The sequence below is a fragment of the Eptesicus fuscus genome, chromosome 20 (assembly GCF_027574615.1).
Source record: "Eptesicus fuscus isolate TK198812 chromosome 20, DD_ASM_mEF_20220401, whole genome shotgun sequence".
NCBI lineage: Eukaryota > Metazoa > Chordata > Mammalia > Chiroptera > Vespertilionidae > Eptesicus > Eptesicus fuscus.
In genome coordinates this window covers 31,855,760-31,879,893 of record NC_072492.1, presented here as the reverse complement: position 1 = coordinate 31,879,893, position 24,134 = coordinate 31,855,760, and the positions used below count along the sequence as shown (strand labels likewise).

At 52.3% G+C, this 24,134-nt stretch overlaps 1 protein-coding gene across 4 annotated transcripts in view; it reads left to right on the top strand.

The window, feature by feature from the left end:
• MARCHF10 (membrane associated ring-CH-type finger 10) overlaps nucleotides 1-23,169 on the top strand; it is an 81,907-nt gene extending 58,738 nt beyond the window's left edge. For 3 of the 4 annotated variants that reach the window (XM_028157443.2, XM_028157442.2, XM_028157441.2), the window contains exons 7-11: nucleotides 1,934-2,100; nucleotides 4,728-4,837; nucleotides 13,946-14,059; nucleotides 19,325-19,379; nucleotides 22,722-23,169. In XM_028157443.2, coding sequence (XP_028013244.2) covers nucleotides 1,934-2,100; nucleotides 4,728-4,837; nucleotides 13,946-14,059; nucleotides 19,325-19,379; nucleotides 22,722-22,783 — 508 coding nt within the window. In that variant the 3' untranslated portion in view covers nucleotides 22,784-23,169. The remainder of the gene's footprint in view (nucleotides 1-1,933; nucleotides 2,101-4,727; nucleotides 4,838-13,945; nucleotides 14,060-19,324; nucleotides 19,380-22,721) is intronic. The other variant, XM_008149566.3, reaches the window with a different exon arrangement.
• Nucleotides 23,170-24,134: the final 965 nt, after the last annotated feature.

Below are 24,134 nucleotides of genomic sequence, written 5' to 3'. Positions count from 1 at the left end.
TTTCCCTTGGTTAGTTACTTTAATACATACAAATAAGTATATAACTATGTACCTTCTAGAGAATTAGAAAGAAAACAAAACCCAGACATGCCTGTGTCCACCTTCAAGCTAACAGAACATTGCTGGAGCTGGTGAGCCCCTCACCCACCTTGTCTCACCTCCCTCCCACAGCCCCTCCATCCCACCCCTTCCACCCCTAGGAAATCATACATGCATTGCCCATATCATTCTTTGCTTTTTATTTTGTTGTTATTGATTTTTTTTTTTGCTTTATGGTTTTACCATATGAATATATGTCCTCTTAAACAATATATTGTGCATATTTTTTAATTCTATAGAAATGTCACTATTATTTTTTATCTATTTTGTGAAATGTAATATCTATTCTTCTACAATTTGCTTTTTCCCCTTATATCATTAGTGAGATGCATCCTGATATACAGTTTTACTTTGCAATTTAGACCTCAACATGAAATAGATTTGGGACTTAACTGTAAAGTGATGTTTAATATGTGGTGTGAGGTACATGTTATGAATTCCAGTTGTCCAGGATCTTTCCCTGCTGGCCTACAGACCACCTCTGTCATGTAGCATACATATCAATGTATAACTCCATTTCAGGACTCTCCGTTCTGTTCTATTGGTCCTTTTTGTTGATCCCTGGTCCAGTATCACATCATCTTAATGTCTGTACCATTATAAATTTTAATAATATGGTACAAAGCCTCCCTTTCTACCTTGTTCCTTAAAAAGCCCTTGACTATATTTAAGAATCAGCTTGCTGGGTTTTCATTGGAATTTCATTGAATCTATAGATTATTATGGGGAGACATGACATCTTGGAGATAAACATTTCTTTGATAAACATGGTATACATCTCTTTTTTTCTTTTGTGTCCATAACGGAAAACTATAATTCTGTTCTTTTTTATTGAACTTCCTTTTCTTAGGGAAAATGTTCTCTTAAGAAACTAAGCATACACTTCTACATCCACAGCAGTGACAATTCTCCCTCCCTCTTGATTTTAGTCTCCAGTCGTTTCCTTTCCTTGACCAGGCAGTCCCCAGTCCCATGAAATTCTAAAGAACAGCAACAACAAAATAGCGTTGTGTTCCTCAAAGGCCTCCCTACATGAGCATCAACCAGCTAGTCTTCATTCACCATTTATCTGACACAAATGTATTTGCTTACATTTTCATTCATTCCACCCTCATCAGATTCTGGAATATTGGCATAAATTGTTGGCAAGTGTCGTGGTATTGGTGCGCTCATGTCCACGTTTATTGGCTTATCATTCATCCCAACCAACATCTACTGAGTGGCCTCTGTGTGCAAATACTTTGCCAGACCCTGGATACACTTTACAGTTTGCAGAACAGGTTCACCATCCTCCTTGCATCCAGTCTGCCCACGACCCGTGACGTAGATAGCAGGTGTACCATTATCACCTGGCGTTACCGACAAGGAAACAGAGACCTGGGAAGCTTAAGTCACGCGTCCAAAGTCGCCAAACTCCCAAGTTGTGGAGGCGAGCCTGACCACAAATCCCATGCGCTCTCCCACAACTACAGAGCCGACTTCCTCACAGTGGCCACGGCAGGGAGAGGGGTTCCCAGCCTTTCCCACAGTTCCCCTCCGCGGCCCTTTCCCACCCCTCCAGACTTAGGGTAGCATGCTGGTTCTCCTGGGCAGCTCACTGCATCAGCTACTGCAGAGGCACCTGGAATAACGATCCGTGCACCTATTATCAGTAACCACACCTGGAAGAATCTGCAGTTGGGTCAGAGGGAGCAGGGGGCGGAACTGGGAGCCCTGCAGGCAGGTGTGGGGGGATTGCTCCCTCTCCCTTCCCCCGTGCACGCCCCGGGTACTGGTATTTGTGGAAACTGCAAACGTGTGCACTCTTGGTCACGAGGGCTTGTTTTCCATTTAGTCTCCTGGAGGAGGACTCAGAGGAGGAGGGAGACTTGTGTCGCATCTGTCAGATAGCCGGGGGTTCCCCCACCAACCCCCTCCTGGAGCCTTGCGGCTGTGTGGGAAGCCTGCAATTTGTTCACCAGGAGTGCCTGAAAAAGTGGCTGAAAGTGAAAATAACATCAGGTAAGTGGGGAAGGAAGAGCGAGTGGCAAACGTGCGAGGACATAGAATAACAGGAGGCACCGCAGTGTGGGACTCAGAGCCTTGACAACAGCTCGCTCCCCTCCTCCGAGCAGGAACTCGGGGAAACGTGGCCACCAAGCCAGGGCTCCTGCTCACGGCCCTGGCAGATAGTAGCAGGACTCACTGCTGTCTTTCAATCATGGGAGGAAAAGGAATAATTTTTTTCCAAGCCTGAGAGAAGAATCCTGGACCTTATGCTATTGAACTTGACCCCTGCTTGAGGCCTCAGCAGAGAGGCTAAGGTTGCCTCCCAGGAGGAAGGAAACTAGAAATGGGTCAGCCGTTGGACCTCAGCAAGCTCACAGCCACCATGCCAGTTAGTAGACACCTGGCCAAAGCAGTTCTGCTTCCATTTTTTGAGGGGGGTGGGGGGGTCACTAAAGAAACTGAGCAAAACTGCCTTTTTGCAGAAGGGGTAGGAAAAGAGCACCGGTCGAATTTTCTAGAACCTTATTAGACAAAGAGCCTTCCATGCGCTGGTTTTGTCAACTCTGTCTTTAGCCGATCAGATCTTGTAACTGGGCATGAAGCCCCAACTCCCTGGGGAGGTTATAACCTAAATACAGCCACATCAGTAGGTCAGTGTAGTTTTCTTGGCAGAGAAGGGAGGGGGTTCTTTAAAACATGGTTTTAGGAATGAGAGCCACTTGAGCAAAAAAATACAGAAGCCCAATGCAAAGAACAACTCCATGAGAAAATAGCCGCTGTCTTTCAGACACAGGTCTCCAAAACTTTTTTTACCCCCTAGCACCATGGTCGGCAAACTGCGGCTCGCGAGCCACATGCAGCTTTTTGGCCCCTTGAGTGTGGCTCTTCCACAAAATACCACAACCTGGGCGAGTCTATTTTGAAGAAGTGGCGTTAGAAGAAGTTTAAAAATTCTGGCTCTCAAAAGAAATTTCGATCGTTGTACTGTTGATATTTGGCTCTGTAGACTAATGAGTTTGCCGACTATTGCCCTAGCCAGATCCTCTTTCCCTGCTCTCCTACTTTCTCCTCCTTTGGGGCCATCCTTCCAGGAAGCCTAGCCTGGGAGACCTAAGAACTCTACCTTGTCCCCATGGGGTATGGCTGTGCCTCCTTGACTAGCACAGAACACCATTTAGTCAGAGAAATGAACACGTGGCATGATCACACTGTCTCCTCCCCGAGGCCCTTGTACCATATACGAATCTGCCCGAGCACGCACAACCTGGGGCCACCGTCCACACGGCTTAAATGCATCTCCGCATAGTAGGCAGAGGACTCAGTCCCTCCAAGAGCAAAGAAACGAGTGGATTTCGGCTGCTAATGACTCTGCCGTGCAATATTTCCTCTTACTAGAAATGTAGGCCGATTACGCATCTAGCACAGAAAAAAAATTACTCATGAAATAGACGATGGAAGTCCTGTTAAATGCTTGTACATGCCGACGCTGGTCGGGTGTGTTGAGTAGGATTAGATTGGAAGACACATGGGACACTCAGTACCCTACAACATTGCAGACTGTTGCTTTAAAAAAAAAAAAATTGGGTGAACAAAATGCAGATAAGGGATGGCTGTTCATCCTTGTCCTTTGAAATTCTTTACTATTTACTATTTCTCTTTACCCTCTGTGGGGAAAAATAGGGCTCTAAAACTGAGCAAACCTTATCTTTATCAAGTAAGTGCGGGTAACCAATTCGTCCTGTATTCTCTAATGCAAGCATGTCAAACTCGCGGGCCGCGGGCCACCTGCCTCGTTGATTTGGCCCGTGTTAGCCTTTGAGTTTGACATGCTTGTTCTAAAGTATAAAATAAAGATTGGCACATCATTAGCCAAAATGCAGCAACGACACTGAGGGACAGACGTCTGGCAGGATGCTTGCCCAGACAGAACAGCCACAGGTCTGCACCTTCCACTTTTGCATTGGGAGTAGAGTAAGTGGAGAAAAATGCCGATCTAGAACACTTGTCCAAAAAAGCAAAAACCACCACCAAGGAAGCCTTCTCATGTTTCTTTTCCCAGCTCTGACTGAGCTCAGGTTGGAGCGCTGGCCCCGGACACTGCTGTGCTAGTTCCCACACGTGGCCCCGGCCCCCTCCCTTTGCTCAGGTGGGAAGTCACTTGCGTGGGAGTGAAGGCAGATTTTAAGCCACAGACTGAGGATAGCTTCCACCATCCATTTGGTCCTTGGACCTGTGTTAGGGCTGCAAGAAAAAAAAAAACCAACAACACAAAACAGCAAAACACAGGCCCAATACTTACTTTTTTTTTTTTTTTTTGCAAACACCTGTGTTACAGACTCTCAACCTCCATGTAGCAAATCCAATTTTATAAACCAGTATGTTTATATTGAAACTGAAAGCAAGACCTGTTATTTAAAAGTCATGGGACTTTCACTTATACGAAGCTTGCATAATAATGAAAATGATTGCAAAGGAAATCTTTCCGTTCTCAGATGGAAGGTCATTTTAAAAGAAGGTCACTGAAACTCTGAATTCATAACACACACAAGTTGGCTCTCAAAATGTCAACACCAAAAGACCCAAAGTGTCAACACAGAAAGACCCAGGGTCATACATAACAAAGAATTCTTTAATTTAAGGGGCGAATCTAGGCGCTGTGAAGACCTGTGAGATGTGTAAGCAAGGCCTGCTGGTCGATTTGGATGATTTTAACATGACTGAGTTCTACCAGAAGCACCAGCAGTCCCGGGTAAGAGACGCGCACAACCACTCTGCCTCCGCGGGCTAAAGTCGGTTAGACCTACAGGGTCAGCCCTAGCCGGTTTGGCTCAATGGATAGAGCCTCAGCCTGCGGACCAAAGGGTCTCAGGTTTGATTCTGGTCAAGGGCACGTACCTCGATTGCAGGAGGCAACCAATCAATGTGTTTCTTTCACATCGATGTTTCTCTCTGTCTTTCTCCCTCTCTTCCACTCTCCCTAAAAATCAATGGAAAAATATCCTAGAGTGAGGATTGACAACAACAAAATAATGATAATAGAGGTATAAAGTCAGAAACTCTTTCCCTGATATAAGGAAGGCAGGAGGCCTGTGCACACGTGCAGTGGGTAGCGTTCATTTAGCTTACTTCTTGGAGAAGGTCTGTTACTAAATTAGATCACTGGAGGGTTGGAGAGTCTTGATCACCCTGGGTTGAGGTCCTGCTGCTGTTAGGGACAAAGATAGGAAGCTGTAGTCGCTGAGTGGACACACAGAAATAGGAAAAGTCTGGAAGGCCCTGAGCCCAAATTTGCTGAAGGAAATTAACAGAACAGGAGAAAAAGAAATCAGGATCTTAGAGGAAATGGTCTTCCATTTATGTAACAGGTAACTCTGGGATGCTCAGGAACTGCCTAACTCAAGGGTAATAAATATGTAGTAAGCACCTACTATGTGCTTTTTAACACCTAGTGAATGAACTCTCCAGGGGTATTTGAATTGCAATTCTAATACTGTAAAGGAGTTAGTTAACCTTAGGTGCGAAAGTGATTTATGCCCAGGATAATAGTTGATTGCCCAACCCTCAGACAAACAATCTGTGTTTAGAATGCACTGCACAATGTGGAAGCCACAGCCACATGTGGCTAATGAACAGGTAGCTACTTCCAATCAGGATGTGTTAAATACACACTGAATTAAAAAAAAAAAAAAAGAGTGTCAAGTATCACATAAATACATTTATATTCATTATTTGTTGAAATAATATTTGGGATATATTGGGTTAAATAAAATAAATTGTTAAAATTAATTTCACCTTTTTTTTTAGTTCTCTAATGTGGCTACTAGGAATTTTCAAATTACATGCATGGCTTGTACATGTGGCTCACACTATGTTTCTTTTCTATTGGGTGGTACTGATCTATAAGGTGCCTTGCACATAATAATCAGTCAATAAATATTTATCAAATGAAAATAGCTCCCAGGACCATTATAATTTAAGACTGACCTCCCTCATAATGTGATTAGAAAAAAAAGATTAGCCCGACCAGCGTGGCTCAGTGGTTGACCTATGAACCAGGAGGTCACAGTTCGATTCCTGGTCAGGGCACATGCCCGGGTTGTGGGCTAATCCCCAGTGTGGGGCATGCAGGAGGCAGCCGATCAATGATTCTCTCTCATCATTGATATTTCTATCTCTCTCTCCCCTCTCCCTTCCTCTCTGAAATCAATAAAAAGAATTTATTAAAAAGATTAATAATCATGACTGTAAAGCATGTAATTTTAAAACCTAAAATCATTGTTAACCACTAAAATGTCAGCCTCAGAGGAGGAGTCCCTGTGGCTGTCAGACCTGCAGCCTGTATCCAGACCTTTCGTGCAAGTAGCACAGCTGAGCCTGCATGGGGCATGTGGGTCTGGGTATTCCTGCAGTTACTTTTTTAAAACCCTAAGGCTGCCAGACAAAAGAGCGAAATATCGATACGAATGGGGATTTGAACGGCGCAACTAGTAAGTTTGATACAATGGACATAATGCCACACCAGCGTTGCAAAGAATGGGCATCAGAAAGTGGAAGAGAGAGGGGAAGGGAGGGAAAAAGGATTTTCTGAGAAATAAACTCAGTATTTTGAGTCCTTACATGTTGAGGGTCTTGAATCATTCAGTCACAACCCCCAGGCGCCGAGATCTGAGATGAGAAACAGAAGCGACTCACATTCTTGGACCGTGAGGATGTCAGAGTCAAAATTTTGAAAGGAACCAGGCCCTCTGAGTGCCTGAGGTCAGGGTGCCAGCTGGGGCGCAGACAGGGCCCCCGTGGTCATCTCGGAGAACAGATTATTTCAGGAAACGCAGCCGGCCAGACTTCCTGAGCAGGACGCGTCCAGACCAGGCCGTGTTCCTCGGAATACTGCCAGGATGGTCTGCAGCCTCACAGACACCGTGCGGCCCGGGGAATGCCTCGTCCAGTAAACCCCCCTTTGGGCCCGAGCAGGTCCACACCGTCCCCCCTCTGCCAGGCCGCTGCCCTGCACCATGCACTGCTGCTCTCCAGTGGTGTTTGTGAGCTGACTCGACAACAGCCAATTTTTCCATTTGTACTAACATGTTTGCACTCATGAAGCCAGAGCAGCCAGCCCACCAAAGAACACACCAGCTTTGACTAAGACATGAACCGAAATCCTATTCCCTTCCCCAAAGCTGCTGTGTGATCTTGGGGAAACTACACGAACTCTCACCTACGGGAAATGGGAGATGACCACCCCGGCCTCGCAGGGACGGATGTAGGAAAAGACCCAAGTGCGTCGCCTAATGCCGCGTCTGTGCACAGAAGGCCCTCAGTCAGTGAGAACCGCCGGTTACAGCCACAGAGATGCCCAACGTCTGGGCACTGCAGGGAGAAAGCGAAGTGCACCCTGAACCAAGCCAACTGGCCTACTACACAGGGGCCACACTACATCCTACGAGCTGAGACCAGCTACCAGCACACTGTTAAAAGAACTGTGAAGTAACTGCCAGTCAGAGTCTGGGCAGGAAAGAGACGATGGTGGATTCCCAAGGGGTGAGTGCTGAGAGCTGAACGACGGGCGCAATGCGGGCAGCGGAAGAAATCAACAAGAAACGCCTAAGCATCTGAGACCGCCAGTGTGACCACCGCTAGGCCCGCAGTGACGGGGGAGGGGCAGTTTCCAGGACCAGGAGAGCTGTGACCTGAGGAGAGAGTGCTAACAGCCTGTAACCTTCAGGAGCCAATAAGGGGAATAATTGCCCCAGCCTCCCCCACCCCCCCCAACCCCCCCACCACCACCACCACCACTGGTCTGCCCCAGCCCCTCTTTGGCCAAACCCAAGGGGAAGCCAGAGCACAAGGGGGTCTAGTTAGCGCAATCCATGGAGCTCGGCCTCAAGGCCACAGGGCAGGGTGGAAAGTGGATCCGGAGGGGAACACGGAAATTACCCAGCACCGTAATCACGTCCCTTGGATGCAGACAAGAGTTGAAATTGGTTTCAGTGAGAACTTGACCGGCCTTCAAAGCCTTTTGAAAAGGCCCTGCATTACAGTCACAGGTAGGGACCGGATCGGCAGCCCTTGAGGGGCCGCTTTTACAGCAGTTCTGACTGTTTCCATGGCCCCGTTGTGAATTTAATAGTGTCTGTGTGCTTAAGGCCCGAGTTAAACTTGAGACACTACAGAAGCATGACCTAGACACGTTCGGGAACTCTCCATGGATCAAGACCGAAGCAACTGTTGTTTAACACAACGACGTAGACGATGTAATACAACCTGGACTCGTCCCCAGCTGGGGAGGCCCTGGCCTGCCATAGGCGTCATGTGCACACCTGTGCATCTGCGGTCCCGGCCCTTCCCTGGCTCTCACACCTTGGCTCCTCTGGCCCTCCCAGCCAACCCCGGTGCTGCTCCCTCCTGGGAAGCAGGTTCTCGTGTTGAGATGGGGTAGCCGGTGCCCAGTACAGACACGGACAAAGAGGGACAAAGCCAGGAGAAGCCGCGGCCAGGCTTCCGCTCAGCCTGGCTCTCACCTGACCTCAACGAACTAGCTAGCTAACTCGCTAACTTATTTCCTCGTACTTTTCTTTAATTATAAAAATCTCCCCTAATTAAAATGAACATTTAGCTGCATACCTTTTTCTGTGATGATTTATTAAATTGCTGATGCCCGGGTCCAGCCTCAGTGATCCTGATTTAACTGGTCTGGGATGGGACCCGGCACTAATTATTTTGTCAAGTGTGGCCAAATACACACAACACAAAAGTTCAACTTTTAAAACCCATGGAGCGCCCACCGTATGCGGGAGGTACGGAGGTGCCGAGGCTGACACAGCCGCTGCCTTCTAAAGGGGAAGGCTGTAAGTGATCATAACGTTGTAGGGGGGGCGGGGGGAGCAGAACAAGGGACGTGTGGGCAGCTGTGGAAACAGCCACGGAGGGACGTGACCTGCTCTCAGGACCAGAGAAGGCCTCCCCGGGGAAGAGACTTTTAAGACCAAGAAGGAAAGAGAGGAGAGAGCCTTCTATCAGCGTGCCTTTGAGGACGAAGTCTGAGGCACAGATGCCTCCCCCGAGGTCTGACCACAGACAGACTGGGGCCGTTGCCCGTTGGGGGCCCAATCAGCACTGACAGTGGTCCGGGCGGGTGGGAAGGGGCTTAGGTCAAAGGATGTTTTCCTGGTTTGGTTCAGTGCACCTGAGTAAGGGCGGAGCGAATGCTGCCCAAGGGCCCCAACGGCACTGGAATCTGATATCCCCTCGGTTCTCAGACATTGGGTGGTTCCCACAGGGCCCCGCAGAGTCAAGGCTTGTTGCTGAGCATCGAGGGGCTGGATCAGGAGCTCTTCCAGGCCGCCTGGAGCGGGCCCCGGGAGGCTGAAGCAGCTGCGGGGCCCAGCGGCACCATCGGAGGGCTGGCAAGTCTTATGACAGTCAGCTCTCCGTCTCTGCTCGTTCCTCACCCCCTGCACATCTTTGGAAGTGCTGCCGTGGGTGTGCTCTCTAACCGGAAGTAGTTGATTCTGGTTGGGACATTTGGTGTTTTAGTGAAAGAACTCCTGGGTAGTAACAGGAGAAAGCAGGTATGTTTTGTTGTTGTTGTTGTTGTTAATCCTAACCTGAGGATAGTTTTTCCATTGATTTTTAGAGAGAGTGGAAGGGAGGGGGAGAGAGAGAGAGAAACATCAATGTGAGAGACACACATCAATTAGTTGTCCCCCCTCCCCACCCCCCCCCCCCACACTGCCTGTGGATTGAACATACCACCCTTCAGTCTGAGGGCCAAACAGGCCAGGGCAGAAAACGGGTTTAAGACAAATTTAGATCACAGGCAGATCACAAATGATCAGAATCTTCCCAAGTGTCACAATAGGGGGTGGTGGCAATTGTGGCAAAAATGCAGAGTACTCTCTCCAACTAAAGATGTCCGTGTCCTTCCTTCTTTCCTGTCAGGGCTCATCTGCCGGCCAAATGGAGCTTCTTTCGCTCCCAGCTGTTGATCCGTAGTGTACAGCAGTGGTTCTCAAAAGTGGGTGGTCCTCAGACCAGCAGCATCACCTGGGAACGTATTAGAAACGCGTGTCTTGGGTCCCACCCCAGACTCCTGAATCATAAACTGGGGAGGGGAGGGGGAGTGAGGGCACAGCCACCTAGTTTTAAAAGATTCTCTCAGTAATTCTGATTCATGTTCCTGTCAGAGCTACCAGGGTCGAAGGTCACGGCTGAATGGGCCACTGTCTGATCACTCGTTCACATGCGCATGTATTTACTGAGCAGGCGCTGGGCTAGGCACTCGAAGCACAGGAGCCAACCAGGCACAGGGGGCCCTTGCCCTGAACCCTATCTTCATTCTCCCCCCTCACAGGACACTGTGGTTTTGCGAAATACTGGGTCCACTAGGGTTAGCTCATTTTGCCATAATGCGCTGGGGAAACGGGCAGAGCAGTGGCAACTGCTCCCCTTGTATAAAAGGGGAGTCACTCTGGTCATGCACAACTGAAACCCCTGGCTCCAAGTCGTAGCCCCTGACGGCCCCGGGCTGCCCACTCCGGGCCGGGCCCACGGTGCGACGGGGACGCGCTCTGCCATCTGGGCCCTGCAGCGCAGGAGGGTCTCGGCCTGGCCTCGCTCCATCGCCGCCCCGGGCAGAGGCCCTTGGACACACGCGGGCACCTAATCACCCCTCACACATGGGAGCATCTCTGGAACCTGTTTGAAGACTTGAGAGAACGTGCATCAGGCGGTCCGCTCCTTGAAGTGGATTAAACGGAGAACTTCCATCGGTGGCAAATCTCATGGTCGAAATGAAGATTAACAAAATGAAGCGGGGAGGGGGCAGGAGAGAAGAAAGGAAAAGATCTGGCACGAGGGCTGAGCACTCCAGACCTCCCCCCCCCCGCCTCCCACCCATCCCCGCACTGCACTTGGGCACCAAAGTGCCATGCGATTGGGTCAGGAGTCGCCCGATAAATAACACTCCAACCCCTAGCCCCTTTGGCCCTTGCAAACAAACACCGCAGAGCTCTCTGTGACGACCAACCCCTCCCCCGTGCGGCCGGGGTGTGAAGGATGACTCCCTGCCCGGGTGGCCGGCCCAGCCCCTTTGGAGCATCAGAAGCTCCGTGGGGCCACTTAAAGCGGCCCGGCCAGTGAGATTCATGACGCGGAGTGACAGGTTCCCTCCCACAGGCCAGCGAGCAGACACAATCTGCTAGAAGTGACTTTTCAAATTATCTGCAGAAAACATTAGTGGATATTTTCCCATCTGCATGCCTCCGGGCCTTATTGAGTCATAAAAAGTAAATGGTTTCCCTGAATGCTTTGACAAACCTGATAGTTCCAAGCCATTTTCTAGCTGATTGATTTGCCATTATGCATCGGGGTGTCTCTGAGCATAAGAGGCTTACTGGCGATGACAGTGCAGGAGACGGAGCGGCAGCTCGCAGGAGGCCGCGCCCGTGGAAAAGCAAACAGGACGAGGCGTGGTTTGCGTTGAAGAGGTAGGTGAGGGGCAGGCTAGGAAGGCTTCCCGGAGAAGGTGGCTTGCAGACGGACACAAAGGAGGCACCAGCTTTGACTAACTCCCGGGGAAGTGGGAGGAGGCAATTAAAGCAGAAAAAAGGTGAAAACAAGCAACTTCCTCTCTGCCTACTCCAGGCCAAGGTCAGAAGAGCACAGAACGTGACTCAAGTCTAAAAATAGGAGGCCGACTGCCAAGGACAGTGGCAGAGCCTTTGAAGACGAGTCTGTAGGGCGGCGGAGGGGCCTTGAGCAGTGACCTTGGGGCCAGTGACCCCCGAGATCCGGAGTTGGCCCCGATTCAGAAGGAAGAATGCATCGGTCCTTGCCCAGCTTGGGCATCTATCCTGGCAGCTGGTTGGTCCTGGAAGAGGTGTGTGCTGTGCCAGCTTCCCACGCTGCCCTTGGTGGGATGGGAATGTGGCTGCTGCAGGAGCAAGGAAGAGGCACCGAGGCGGTCACTGTGGCAGACCAGCTGCAGTGATCCTGGGAACACAGTCAGAGTTCGGACCTTTCCCAACGGCGAGGCAAAGGGCCACGCCCTCTGCCGGGATCTGCGTCTCCCTGGGGCTTCCTGAGCCCCGGCTGGCGCTTTCCCAAGGCCCCGCCCCTGGGATTTGGCCTGAGGACAGATGGGGGATTAAAGTGGCGGAGGGGAGGAGTCGTTGCTAATGCCACTAATTTATTGAAGGTCAATGAAGCGTCCACAGGGTGAGGCCTGGCCACACAGACCACCAAAGGAGCTGAGGACAGTAGAGCCGCGGTCAGCCAGGGGGCCAGGTCCGCCCCATGTACCTCCCTATGTGCTAAGCACCAGTGAGAAAAGTAAAATACAACCCACCCACCAAGAAAAGGCAAAAACATGAACAAGGGTTTTAGATGCAGTGTACAAAATCAAGACAAATGCTTAGGAGTCTGGGAGTAAAGGGATGCCTGAAACAATTGTTAGAAAGGCTCCTGTAAGGAAGTGACATTGTGACAGCGATAAAAGAAGTTTTGGGCATGGCCCGGCAAAACGGTGGAGAGGGGACATTCAAAACAGAGGCACAGAAACAAGCCAACAGCCCAAACCGGGAAAGGGCACGTGCAAAGGCCCTGGGGTTCACAGTGCCATCTGAGACCCTGCCAGGCACACGCTCTCTGGGGATTAAATGGTAATAGATGACCCTGGATGAGGGGCAAGGGGGGACTTAGGTGAGATCATTAAGTAAAGATAGTAACGTAAAGAACCAAGGCCTGCCCTAGCTGGTTTGGCTCAGTGGATAGAGCCATTGGCCTGCAGACTGAAGGGTCCAGGGTTTGATTCTGGTCAAGGGCACATGCCCGGGTTGCGGGCTTGATCCCCAGTAGGAGGCATGCAGGAGGTAGCCGATCAGTGATTCTCTCTCATCACTGATGTTTCGATCTTTCTCTCCCTCTCCCTTCCTCTCTGAAATCAATAAAAAAAATATATTAAATAAGTAAATAAAAATAAATTTTTGAAAAAACACACAAACAAGGCCTGTGCCCTTTCTCTGGGCCAATGAGGGATCTAGAAAAATAAAGTACCGTATTTTCTGGCGTATAAGACGACTGGGCGTATAGATTTTCCTGGGTTAAAAAGTCGTCTTATACGACAGAAAATATGGTAACCCTCTCGTGGCACCTGTGCCCCAAATTCTCCCACAGAAGTCTGCCTTCCTAAGACAAACATCAGCTCTTCTCAGAGGCCACGGCTACACACATACTCCTCACTTCTGCCTAATATGGTCCCACCTCACCCTCTCCCCAGCCCATGCCAAATTTTTTTAAAAATCCAAAACAAACACCTGCCACCAATACTCCAGCCACACCAGTGAGTAGGGAACATGGACCAACACACACACTGCTCTCTTCATCCCTGTGTCTCTGCTGGCATTCAGCGCCTCTGAAGGCCCTTCATACCCCTCCTACCACCTTCCCAACTCCCTCCCATCCTGAAGGACCCTCCAAGAAGCCTTGCCCCATGTCATCGCCCGGAGGCTGGAGCTTTTTCAGGACAGCCTCCCTAAATAGTGAAGAATTCCCCCAGGGCTGCCTGCCCTCTACCCAGGACCCCCTCCTGCGCTGTTCTCTGGTCCTCAGGGCCAGGCCTGGCCTTGGGGCTTGGGCTCTCGCCCCTTTGTAACATATACATTTTTTTAAATTGATTTCAGCCTGCAACCTGGGCATGTGCCCTGGCTGGGAATGAACCATGACCTCCTGGTTCGTAGGTCAACGCTCAACCACGAAGCCACCAGCTGGGCTCTTGTCCCATGTCTTGTCACCTCTTGGCCTTGTTACCCTCCATGAATATTTCATAGATGAACTGAAGAGCTTTCTTTTCCGATCGCAGCTGCAAAACGAGCTGATGAATTCCGGCTTGTACCTGGTGCTGCTGCTCCACCTCTATGAGCAGAGGTTTGCGGAACTCATGAGACTCAACTACAGCCGGGTTGGGAGAGAGCGGGTAAGTCTGGCTCCAGCCCGGCCCACCCAGCAGCAGGCCCCCAAACCTTGCAGTGCTGTTTATTAGATGTGCCATCTGCTGGAGTCCTCGCCGTCCCCCGGTAGGACACAGCGCTGTCATTGTCAGGACTGAGGTTTAAAGGCTGCTAAGTGTATGCACAGTCCTCTGGCTGAAAAGTAATTGATAATCACATGATTGCTTGCTACTAAACATGAGTAGTCATTAAATGGTCACCCAGGCGAGTGAGTCACTAGGGATATTTGCCCCCAAAATAGAGGCCAGCAAGGTTGCTGGGGCTGGGTGCGCATCCTGTGTGGGCACGCCCACTGCCCAAGCGCGAGGGACCTCCCCGCACAGGAGAGCTGTGTTCTTGGCTTCGGATCCCAGGGTACGTTATTCCAGCATCTGCGTGTACGCCAAGAAACAAAGGTGCTGACGGTGTCACCCTTTGTCATTCGAGAAGAGACCGGGAATGATCATCTGGGGCTGCCCTTCCTTTAACAGAGAACCGGGGCCCTCCAGGAGGCTTCGGGGTTGGAGGCAGGAGCCCGACCTGAGACAAGTCAACCAAAATGCGGGAGGTGGGCAGGTCGACCTCTGAAGTGTCATGATCGTTGTCAAGCCAGAACTCCGAGCCCCAAGGCACTTCCCTCTTGGTCAAGCTTCTCTGTGGCCGGGCCAGGGGAGAGCCTGGCAGGCCAGGCCCCCTCCTTTACCTTAAGGTCATGCTAGCGGCTGATCTACTTTTAGTGTTTTGGGTTCCCAGAACCCCTTGAGGCTTGGAACTTGACTTTGGTTCATGTCAGAAGGTCAGGACTGGAAAGCCAGCCGGTGTGGCAGTGAGCAAGCCACCACGAGACAGTCTTAGTGACACGCTGCCACCCTGGCCCATGAACCTCCCTTTCTTTTCACTTCTCTCTCTCTCTCTCTCTCTCTAATCCTCCTCCCTATCCTCCTCCACCTCCTCCCCTTCCTCTTCCTCCCTCCCCTCCTCCTCCTCCTCCTCCTCCCTCTAGTCCTCCTCCTCCAGTAGATAAGAGGCACCTGCTGTGGTCATTGCCTGGAGGCTGGAAGTCAGTGATTCCAAATGGCGCTGACATTGCCGCAGGCCTTGCATGACTGGACACTGTTGCGATCCATTTGGCGTCAACCCAAACTAAAAGGCTGCCTTCAAACCATTAGTCATAAGAGTTCTAGATTTGTCCCTACCTTTTTTTTTTTTCTCTTCTGCTTAAGTTTTCCCTTTAGACCCTAAGCTCTCAATTAAGAAAACAGGCTGGGTCTTTGCCAAGCTATCTCCTCAGGAATCTCACCCTCTTTTTGACCTGGCCTGTCCTTCCTTTAACTCTTCCGTAGTTTTAATGGTGACATAAATTCCTCAGAGAAATACACTAAAAAAAGAAAAAATAATAGTACAGGAAGCAGGAAATGATCCTTTGTTAACATTTCTGTAACCTCATTTTCATGATTCCACATCTTTCTAATGAACTCTTTATTGCACATTGAACTTCAAAGCACCCCAGTGCTGATATAGGTTACAGATGGCTGCCACATCGGCAAGCTAACGCAAGCAGGGTTAGCCTTCAAGGCAGCAAAGCAAACAACAAACAGTGCAACCCAATGGGTGAAAACCAAGGCTCCCGAGCACTGACTCTGCGGAACCTTCTGGTAAAACTATCCTAGAGGAAGAGGAAGGGCCACCAGAAGCCAGCTGGGAACCAGGACAGGAAGGAAGCAGAAAGAACGGGGCAACATTCTTCTCTCACCGCAGCTTACATTTAACGAGAAACCCTGAAATAGATCTCACCCACTAAACCACCGAGCAATCACCGGTACAAATGACCAGTTAAGAGGTACACAAATGGAAGTAGGAAGGCAAGGTCAAATTCATGCTTCCGGACTCGAGTCTCGGTATTTTCTTGTAGAAAATGCCCAGAATCTGTGGGTAACATTTAGCAAAAGAGAGGCACTACGTAAGGAGTGAGCCCTCCTTCCCTGTCCTGTACCTACCAAACTGGAGAACCCATTCACACCGGGTTTCTTGGCTGTGTCTCACGAAGGTGTCCAGTGATGAATGCCTGTCAGTGGTGATAATCAATCATTCACTCATTCATTCACTCATTCATTCATTCATTCATTCGTGCCCCGGCCTGTATCAGTGGGGACCTGGCCACCTACTAGACATGATGTCTTGATGTCCCCTTTTTTAAGGAGCTTATGATCAAGTTGAAATTTTTAAAACAGAAAATACCATATTTATAAATCGGGGAAATAATTGGAAAGTCACACTTGGTCAAGAGAACTGGCAGACCCGGTGAATTCCCAGAGGCAGTGATATTGACAACACCAGGTGTCCCCTGACTGGGGTTTCCAATGATCCCACAAACAGCCAATTTGTCTCTCCAGTGAGGTTGTGCGCTATCTGAAGACAAAGCCCAGCCTTCTACTCCTCTCGTGATGCTGGCACACACTGAATCCTATTTTACCGCTGACCATGCCCCAGACACTATGGATGCCAGGAGCATCGATTGATTCCACCGGTGCTAACTGACCGTCAAACAAAGACATGGTCTTGTGGGGTGGAGGTGGGACGTTTCATTGGCAACGGGGGCATGGAACCCTTCTCTCTTTTGACCCCTGCAGTCCTCCAGTGCCTAGACAATGCCTGGCACAGGATAGGTGCTCAATAACCTTTGATGCTCAAACAATGAATTAATGAACCAGAACCTCACTTCTTCCAGGAAGCGAGTCTTGAGTTACGTTTTGGAGATAGTACAAATTTGTGGAGAGAAAGGTATTCTGGTAAAGAAACATCCAACTTCAAGGAATAGATATCTGTTTAAAGATGTTTCTGTGTGCCTACTATGTACCAGGTTCTAAACTAGATTCTGGGAATAAAAAGATGATTATAAAGGACTCAGAGTCTAAAGAGAAAATAGACATGTAACAAGAATATCAACAACGTGCCTTGTATTACAACAGAAGATTGAGCCAGATGGGGGGAAACAGAGCAAAGTTAGGTGACGTGAGGAGCCACCGTTCTCACCCCCTCCTTCCACTCCTCCAGGACCGGCTCTCCAGGCAGGGTCCTCAGGGACACTAGCCAACACCTCCAGGACATTGCTTTTAATCTGAGTAGGTTGTACTCTTGGCCATCAGTCTTCCCGCTGCTTTGAGAGCCTGCTAGCCAAGCTCCTTCCATTATTGCTCTCATCCACTGATCAGCTGAGGAGGTGATGATTGCACTGAATCTTGAAGAATTTAGCAGGTGGACAAAGGTGGGCGGGGAGGGAAAGGGCATTCTGTGGAGAAAGAAATGCAAAGGCTCAGAGACCTGAAAAGTCTTGCGTGTTTGGGAAAGTCAAGGAATTGAGTGTGGCCAAGGCTGGCAGGAAGTGAGCTTGGCAGAGAGCAGGATGTGATGGGTTTGTGTTAGGCTCTAGAAGGCCGCTCAAGGATTTCTAGCTGCGTTTGGCAGGCCAAGAGGTTTGCATTTTTGAGAGGTAACTGGAGCAGCCACGAGGAGGGCGGGCTGGAGAGGGACGGAACCAGCTGGGTGGCTGTTGCACTGTTACAGGGCAAGGGGCCCACGTGGGGAGCACTGGAAATGGGAAGTGCAGGCTTGGTGGGCACAGAGGGAGGTACATATGGGCTGAAGGACGCACTGAATGGTGTTCTGTGCAAGTGCCCAGCACGAGGACACTAGACGCACCAGCCTCACTTGACCCCACTTGGCTCACCCTTTAATCTGAGGGGGACACAAAGCTGGCCTGCGAGGTGAAGCTGAACAGACTTGCCTTCCCTGTCCTCTCTTCCTTTCAGCACCCACATAGGGCACTCCATTATTCAGGACCTGCCCACCCCACCCCCCCCCGCAAGCCCCCTTGTCCCGGGTGTCCTTATAGCCATAGGTCTTATCTCTACCATGCTCCTCCCCCCCCCCCCCCATGAAATGTACCCATACCCTGAATTTCTCTCCCTGCCTGCCCATGGCAGCTCCTCTATATCCCTTAGGGGCCTAACTCACTAAACTACATAAAACAATAGAGAACCCCAGTCAGTGTGCTGAAAGGCAAAAGGCAAAGGGCAGAGGGACCCCGGGCCCTCCATCATTGCAGCGCTCTGCCGGAGTGAGGCCCGCCTTTGTCTCCTGCCCCAGGTGTGCTGTGTTAACACTGCACCTGCAGGAAAACTTTCACCTGAAGAAACTGGAGGGGAGGGGGCGGGAGTGCAGCGGCTGACCTGGGAGGCAGGTAGAGATTTGAAGTAGCTTTCAAATCCCACTGATCCATTTATGTGTGAGGCTGGGTGGACTTTCCCTAAGCCCTCCCCATTCATACCATTTCTACAAAACCAAAACTCTGGCCTCGAAGGACCAGATCTACCCAAAATACGGGAGGCCGGCCCTCGGCCCACACGCACCAAGATGGCTTTTCCTGGTGGAGTGTGAGCGCTGGCTGAGATAGATGTGATCACCTGGCACAGAGTCTCGAGACAGGATGAGGCCGGTTAACACAGCCCTGATGTATAATTTACCAAGTAACTGGGGCTGCCCTCTATGAGAAATTCCATCCTCCTCTCGCCCCCTTCCTGGCCTGTGGGTGAGAGGCGCCCCAGAGGCCAAGGCTGCCTCCACACTGGGCAGCCTGTTGCCCCAGCAACAGTGTCTGGCACCCCTTGTTTTGTCCTCGAGCCTGTCACAAAACCCCCTCTTCTCCTGGGGGAAGAGCACCAGCCTTCCGCAGGATCCCACATCCTCACCGCCTGGCACAATGGGCTCCCACGGAGTACACAGTGTTTCTCATTGTGGCACAAAATGCCATAAAGTCAGAACAAAGAGGGAGCCCAAGGCCTTGATGGGCCTGCTGCTTCCTGCCGGGGCAGAGAATACAAGCGATTGTTTAAAAGCCAGTGGTGAGGCAAGTGGCCAATTAGCAAGGCCTTCACCCCCACGGCCTGAAAATGGGATTCGGACCATCAGAATGGGATTTCGCTATTCAGATCGATTGCAGAGAGGAAGCAAGCCGGCTCACACTGCCGAAGTTAGAACACAGGTGACCTGGGTTATGCTGCGGCCGTCCTTAGGGCCAGGCTGAGGCCTGCGCGCTGAAGGTCAGCATGCTCCAGGCACCTCGGCGCATTTTCTCTGCCCCTTTAAGGTGACGGTAGAGCGTTCCCAGAACATCCCCGAGTCTAGGGAATGACACAGCTGCTCACAGTTGCCCTGGAAAGACAATTCATTTTTCACTGTCTTCTTTCTCATAGTTGTCAAGAAATTTCCCACGACCCAGGCCGGAAGAAAATGAAAGTAGGTTTTGGGGTCAGTCCTGCCATTTTGAGGGTGTTTGCTAATTTACTTTTTCTGTCACTGTGTTGAACCTAATACTGAGGAAGGAAGTAATGGCCACCACCCAGAGGCAAACATAACCCCACCGAGCTGAGCTTGGGAAACTAGCAGCAGCAAGTCATCAAGGCAAGTCCGAGCACTGACCCAGAGCGGATAAGGATTCCAGCTCACCCTGAAAGCAAGGAAAGGGGGAGACGGTGTTGTCGGGGGTAGGATGACGCGCCGCAGGATTTTCCCTTTTCCTTTTTCCTTTGCTGGAATTCTCCAGCCTCTCAGGTTATCTTCCAAACCCCGGAAGGGGGCTCTTTAGCCATTACCGGAAGGGACCACACTCAGTCACAAGCTGGTGGCTTTTTATTGGATTTCCTCACCATTCGGCCCAATCAAGTGGGTCTGCTGGACTCAGAGGCTGAACCAGGCCTCCTGAAAAAGGTCCCTCCCAGGAGGCAAACCTGTCTTCACACAGGCTCAGGATCTCAGGAAACCCCGTGGGAGAAGGTGTGGCTAATGAAAGCAGGAGGACTTGCAGGGAGAAGAAACATTACAGTGAACTGGGGGGCAGAGAGTGGGGGGAGAATGTGACAATTCGGTCGCCAGAGGCTATTCCAGGGAGAAATGTTACCGCTGCCTGCCCTAAAAGGTTTAGGACAGTGAACCCCACACTGGCTTTGCCATCAGAATCACCTGGGGACTTACCGAAAGTAGATTCCTGGGCCCCTCCCGGAGACTCGGGTCAGGCCCAGGCCCAGGCCCAGGCCCAAGGGCGAGCCCCTGGTGGTCGGGGCGCAGCTGGTCAGGGGGATGCTTTTGGGAACCCCCCACAGACCTGCCTGGAGGAGAAGCTGAACCAGCTCACAACTGCACAGGGTGAGGCCCAGACGATGACTCTGGACAACCCAGTTGACTGTTGAGGGCACGCTCCTCTGAGAACCGGGGTGTAGGGGGGGGGGGGGGGGCGCATTTTCAGAGACGCGGGTGGGGGTGGGGGGTGGGAGGGGGCCTACCCTCCGTTCACAAAAGGAGCCCATAGAGTCCTAGTCCTGGGCGCGACCGCGGTGCCCTCCGGGGCCACTCCGGCGGCCACCCCGCCACCCAGCACTGCTGCAGGGCCGCCCCGCCCCGCCCCGGTGGCTCCCCCTCCGGGAGCCGGCTGGGAGCGAGCGGGAAGGGAGCGGTGGGGTCGAGAAGAGACCTTTGTGTCGCGGGCGCACACACCCCCTGTCTCGGAAAACGCCCCAGCGCCGCGTCTCGCTGGTCCTGATGGCGGCTTTTGGCGAGAGCCCCAGCTCCGGAAAGGGCGCGACAGCGAGCCGGCGTGGGGCGCCGGAGACGACTCGGGGCCCGAGGCTCCGGGCAGGGTCTCGGCGCCGCGCCCGGCTGCGCCCCTCCCCGGCGGCGCCCGCGCCTCTTCCCGGTTCGGGGAGACCTGCTGCAGCCGGGCGCGCCCGGGTGGGTTCGGCTGGGCAGGGGCGCCCCCTAGCGCCCAGCATGGGCCGCTGCCGCCCTCCTGCTCGGGGAGGCCGGGAGGACGAAACCTTTTCCCCCACGGAGCTGGGGAAGGGACACACCGGGCCCAGGGGAGACTGGCGTCTCTGAAGGGCAAGAGGAGGGCATCCCTGGGGTGATGCTTAAAAAGGGGTCTCCACGGAGGGGACCCTGGGACCCCTCCCTGCAAGTGCCCTGGCTGCGGCGCTGCCCTCCCGCCTTGCTCTAGAGAGATGCCACTTGCCATCCTACTTGAGGAATCTGGGACCAGCTCTAGGACCCGCATCCTCCCCCGCACCAGCCCCAGTGTGGGGGCAGCCAGTTCTCCGTGGAAACGTGGATCTAGGTCCTCTGCACCGGCCCCGGCCCCGGCCCCGCGCACACACCAGAGGCCGGCAGGCACCGCTGAGGTGGAGGAGAGCCTTGGCACCTGGTCAGGTGCTGCCCTTGCCTGGCTTCCCGCCAGAGCCATGATCCAGAAAGGAGCCCGGGCGGCCAGAGGCAGAGCCGCCTGCCTTCCACCCTCCCGCGGGCCGCACTCCCCTTGGGTCCCCAGCAGCCCGGCATGCCTCACCTGGTTGGCAGCACTTGGTTCAGATGGGCTGCCAGAGCGGAGTCACAGCTGTGACCTGCTGCTGCCCTAGCTCAGTGCAGGAAAACAAGGAGGAGAAAAGGCCAAACCTCAGGGCCCACTAGGTGGCACAGAGATGCCAGCCTCTTGGTTGGCTCTGTGGTGCCCATGCCAACCTTCTCACCAGGCACCCCGCCCCTGCACCTGGTAACCGAAGCCACACATACATGGCGCAGGTGGCACAGAGGTAAGGGCAGCTGGGGAGAGTCCCTGGGTGGGTGTGCCCAGATCTGACAGCCTGTCACACCTGTCGGTGACCCGGCCGCCCTGGCAAGTGCTTCCCCGCTGGCACAAATGACTGCCACCACAGCCAAGCCCAAGGCCAGGGAGGGGAACAGTGCTTCCCGCAGCTATCAATCCAGGTGTGAACGGGAGCAGGCACGAGGCCTTCAGGCCACAGGCTGCGCCAGGGCCCCTCCCCATTTGCACAAGTCAAGGCAACTCTGGGGAAGAGAACAGGGCGAGCGAGGAAACAGGGGCAGCTTGTGGGGCTGGGGCCTCCTGGGGCGGAGGTAGAAGCTGAGAGGGTCCAGGTAGGGATCGGAGGGTGTCAATTGCTCCTACTCCTGTCCTTCTTCCACAGTCAGAAACTGTTCCCAAACAGTCAGGGGGCACGCACTCAAGCCAATGGGAAAAGAAATGTATTGAGAACAAGAGTTTCCCCCAAGAAGAAAGAGCCCCCTCCCCCATCCCATCTCCTCACTCAGACCCCACTGCCATCCCACCGCTTCTCTGTCTTCCCTCCCATCACATGGCCCTCTGCTTTCAGCCACTTGATCCCTGAAAGGCTTCTTTACAACCTAGGCCAATCCCCCCCCCCCCCCCCGCACTTTCCTGACAAGTTAAGGAAGTGAGGGTTCATGTGGGGGCACTATCCCGAGAGCCTCCTCCAGCCATTCATCCGGCAAACATTCGCAGCACCAGGCCCCGTGGGGATCCGAAGATGAGTAAGATGCTTTTGTTGAGGGGCTTACAGTCCAGCTGCCTGGCCTGGTGGGAAGCCCAGTGGGAAGTCTAGGAATTTCCCAGCCCCCGACTGCCGTCTCTGTTCCCCACACTGTTCCAGGCACTGCAGCACGTGTGTGGCTGGCCACTGGGGCTGGGGTGGGGGCAGGAGGGGCAGCAATGGCATGCCCCTCCACAGCAGATCCCGCAGTCTGCTGTGGCTCTGCAGCCTGAGAGATCTTCTTGCTTTCCAGATTCCGAGTTGGGAGATGGAAATGAAAACGGCATTTATGAAGGCAACAGCCGGGTCACCTAGCAAGGAGCTGGCCCTGGAGCTCGGCGGAGACCTCTCCCCCAGCCGCCCTTCCTGTGTCCCCAGGTGCCTGCCTCCCTCCTCCTCTTTACTGAAACTGAGACCCTGTGTCCGCAGTTACCGTTTTTACCTTCTGCCACTCCCTTCTCGGGATCTGGCTTGAGCGTCTACGGACAGCAACAGCCACCAGCCCAGAACCAGACAGCACAGGCCACGCAGCCTGGCCTTGCTGAGCACCCACTGCTGCCCCTCAGCCCAGAAGCCCCAAAGGACCCAACAGCCCTGACAGGCCCAGCGGCCTGGGGTCCCTCTGCTGAGGGCACCTGTTCAGGCCTCCACCCCGAGTGGAATCGAGGTGCGTATTCAGTAAACGGACTTAATTTACCCAACTTGGTTTTAAGCTTATTTCAGTCTCATTGGACAAAGGCTTCGGGGCCTCCGACTGGGAGGAGAGGGGAGCACAGCCACAGCCCCCTCCCCACCTCCACTTCTCCTTGCTCCCCATCACCACCACCTGGAGGGGCGACACACCCTGCACCCCCGGGGGCTGGTTAGGACCTGATTGGTGTGTGGACTCCACTCTTCTCTCCTAGTTACATCTTAGGGCCCCAAGACCAGATCAGACGGGATGAAAAAAGGTCAGAGAAGGCTCATGAGAACATTGTGTGTGTGTGTGTGTGTGTGTGTGTGTGTGTGTGTGTGTGTGTGTGTGTGTGTGTTTATGTGTGTGTGTGAGAGAGAGAGGGAGAGAGAGAGAGAGAGGCGGGAGGGGTCAAAAAATAAAAGATGGTGGGCACAAACTACTGATAAATGCAAAAATATTATGCTAGGTGAAATAAGCCAGACACGAAAGACTACACAGCATATGGTTCTATTTACATGCAATTTCTAGAAAAGGCAAAACTGTAGAGACAGAAAGAGCAGTGGTCATGGGGGTTGGGACCAGGGATGGAGACTGACTGAAGACAGCTGGCGAGGACTCGGGCAGGTGATAAACATTTTTCTTTAATCTTCACAACAACCCCGAGAGGCAGGCATCATTAACCTCATGTCACATGGGAGGAAAACCTGTATTAGGATTCTTCAGAGAAGCAGAACCAATAGGATTTAAACAGATAGATAGAAAGAGATGTATTAGGAGGATTGGCTCGCACAATTACGGAGGCTGAGAAGTCCCACCACCTGCCGTCTGTAAGCTGAGACCCAGGAAAGCTGGTGATGTCGTTTCAGTTCAAACCCAAAGGCCTGAGGACCAGGAGGACCGATGGCCTGTGTCCACGTCTACGTCTGAAGGTCTAAGAACCAGGAGCGTGGATGTTCGAGGGCAGGAGAAGATGGATGGCCCAGCTCCAGC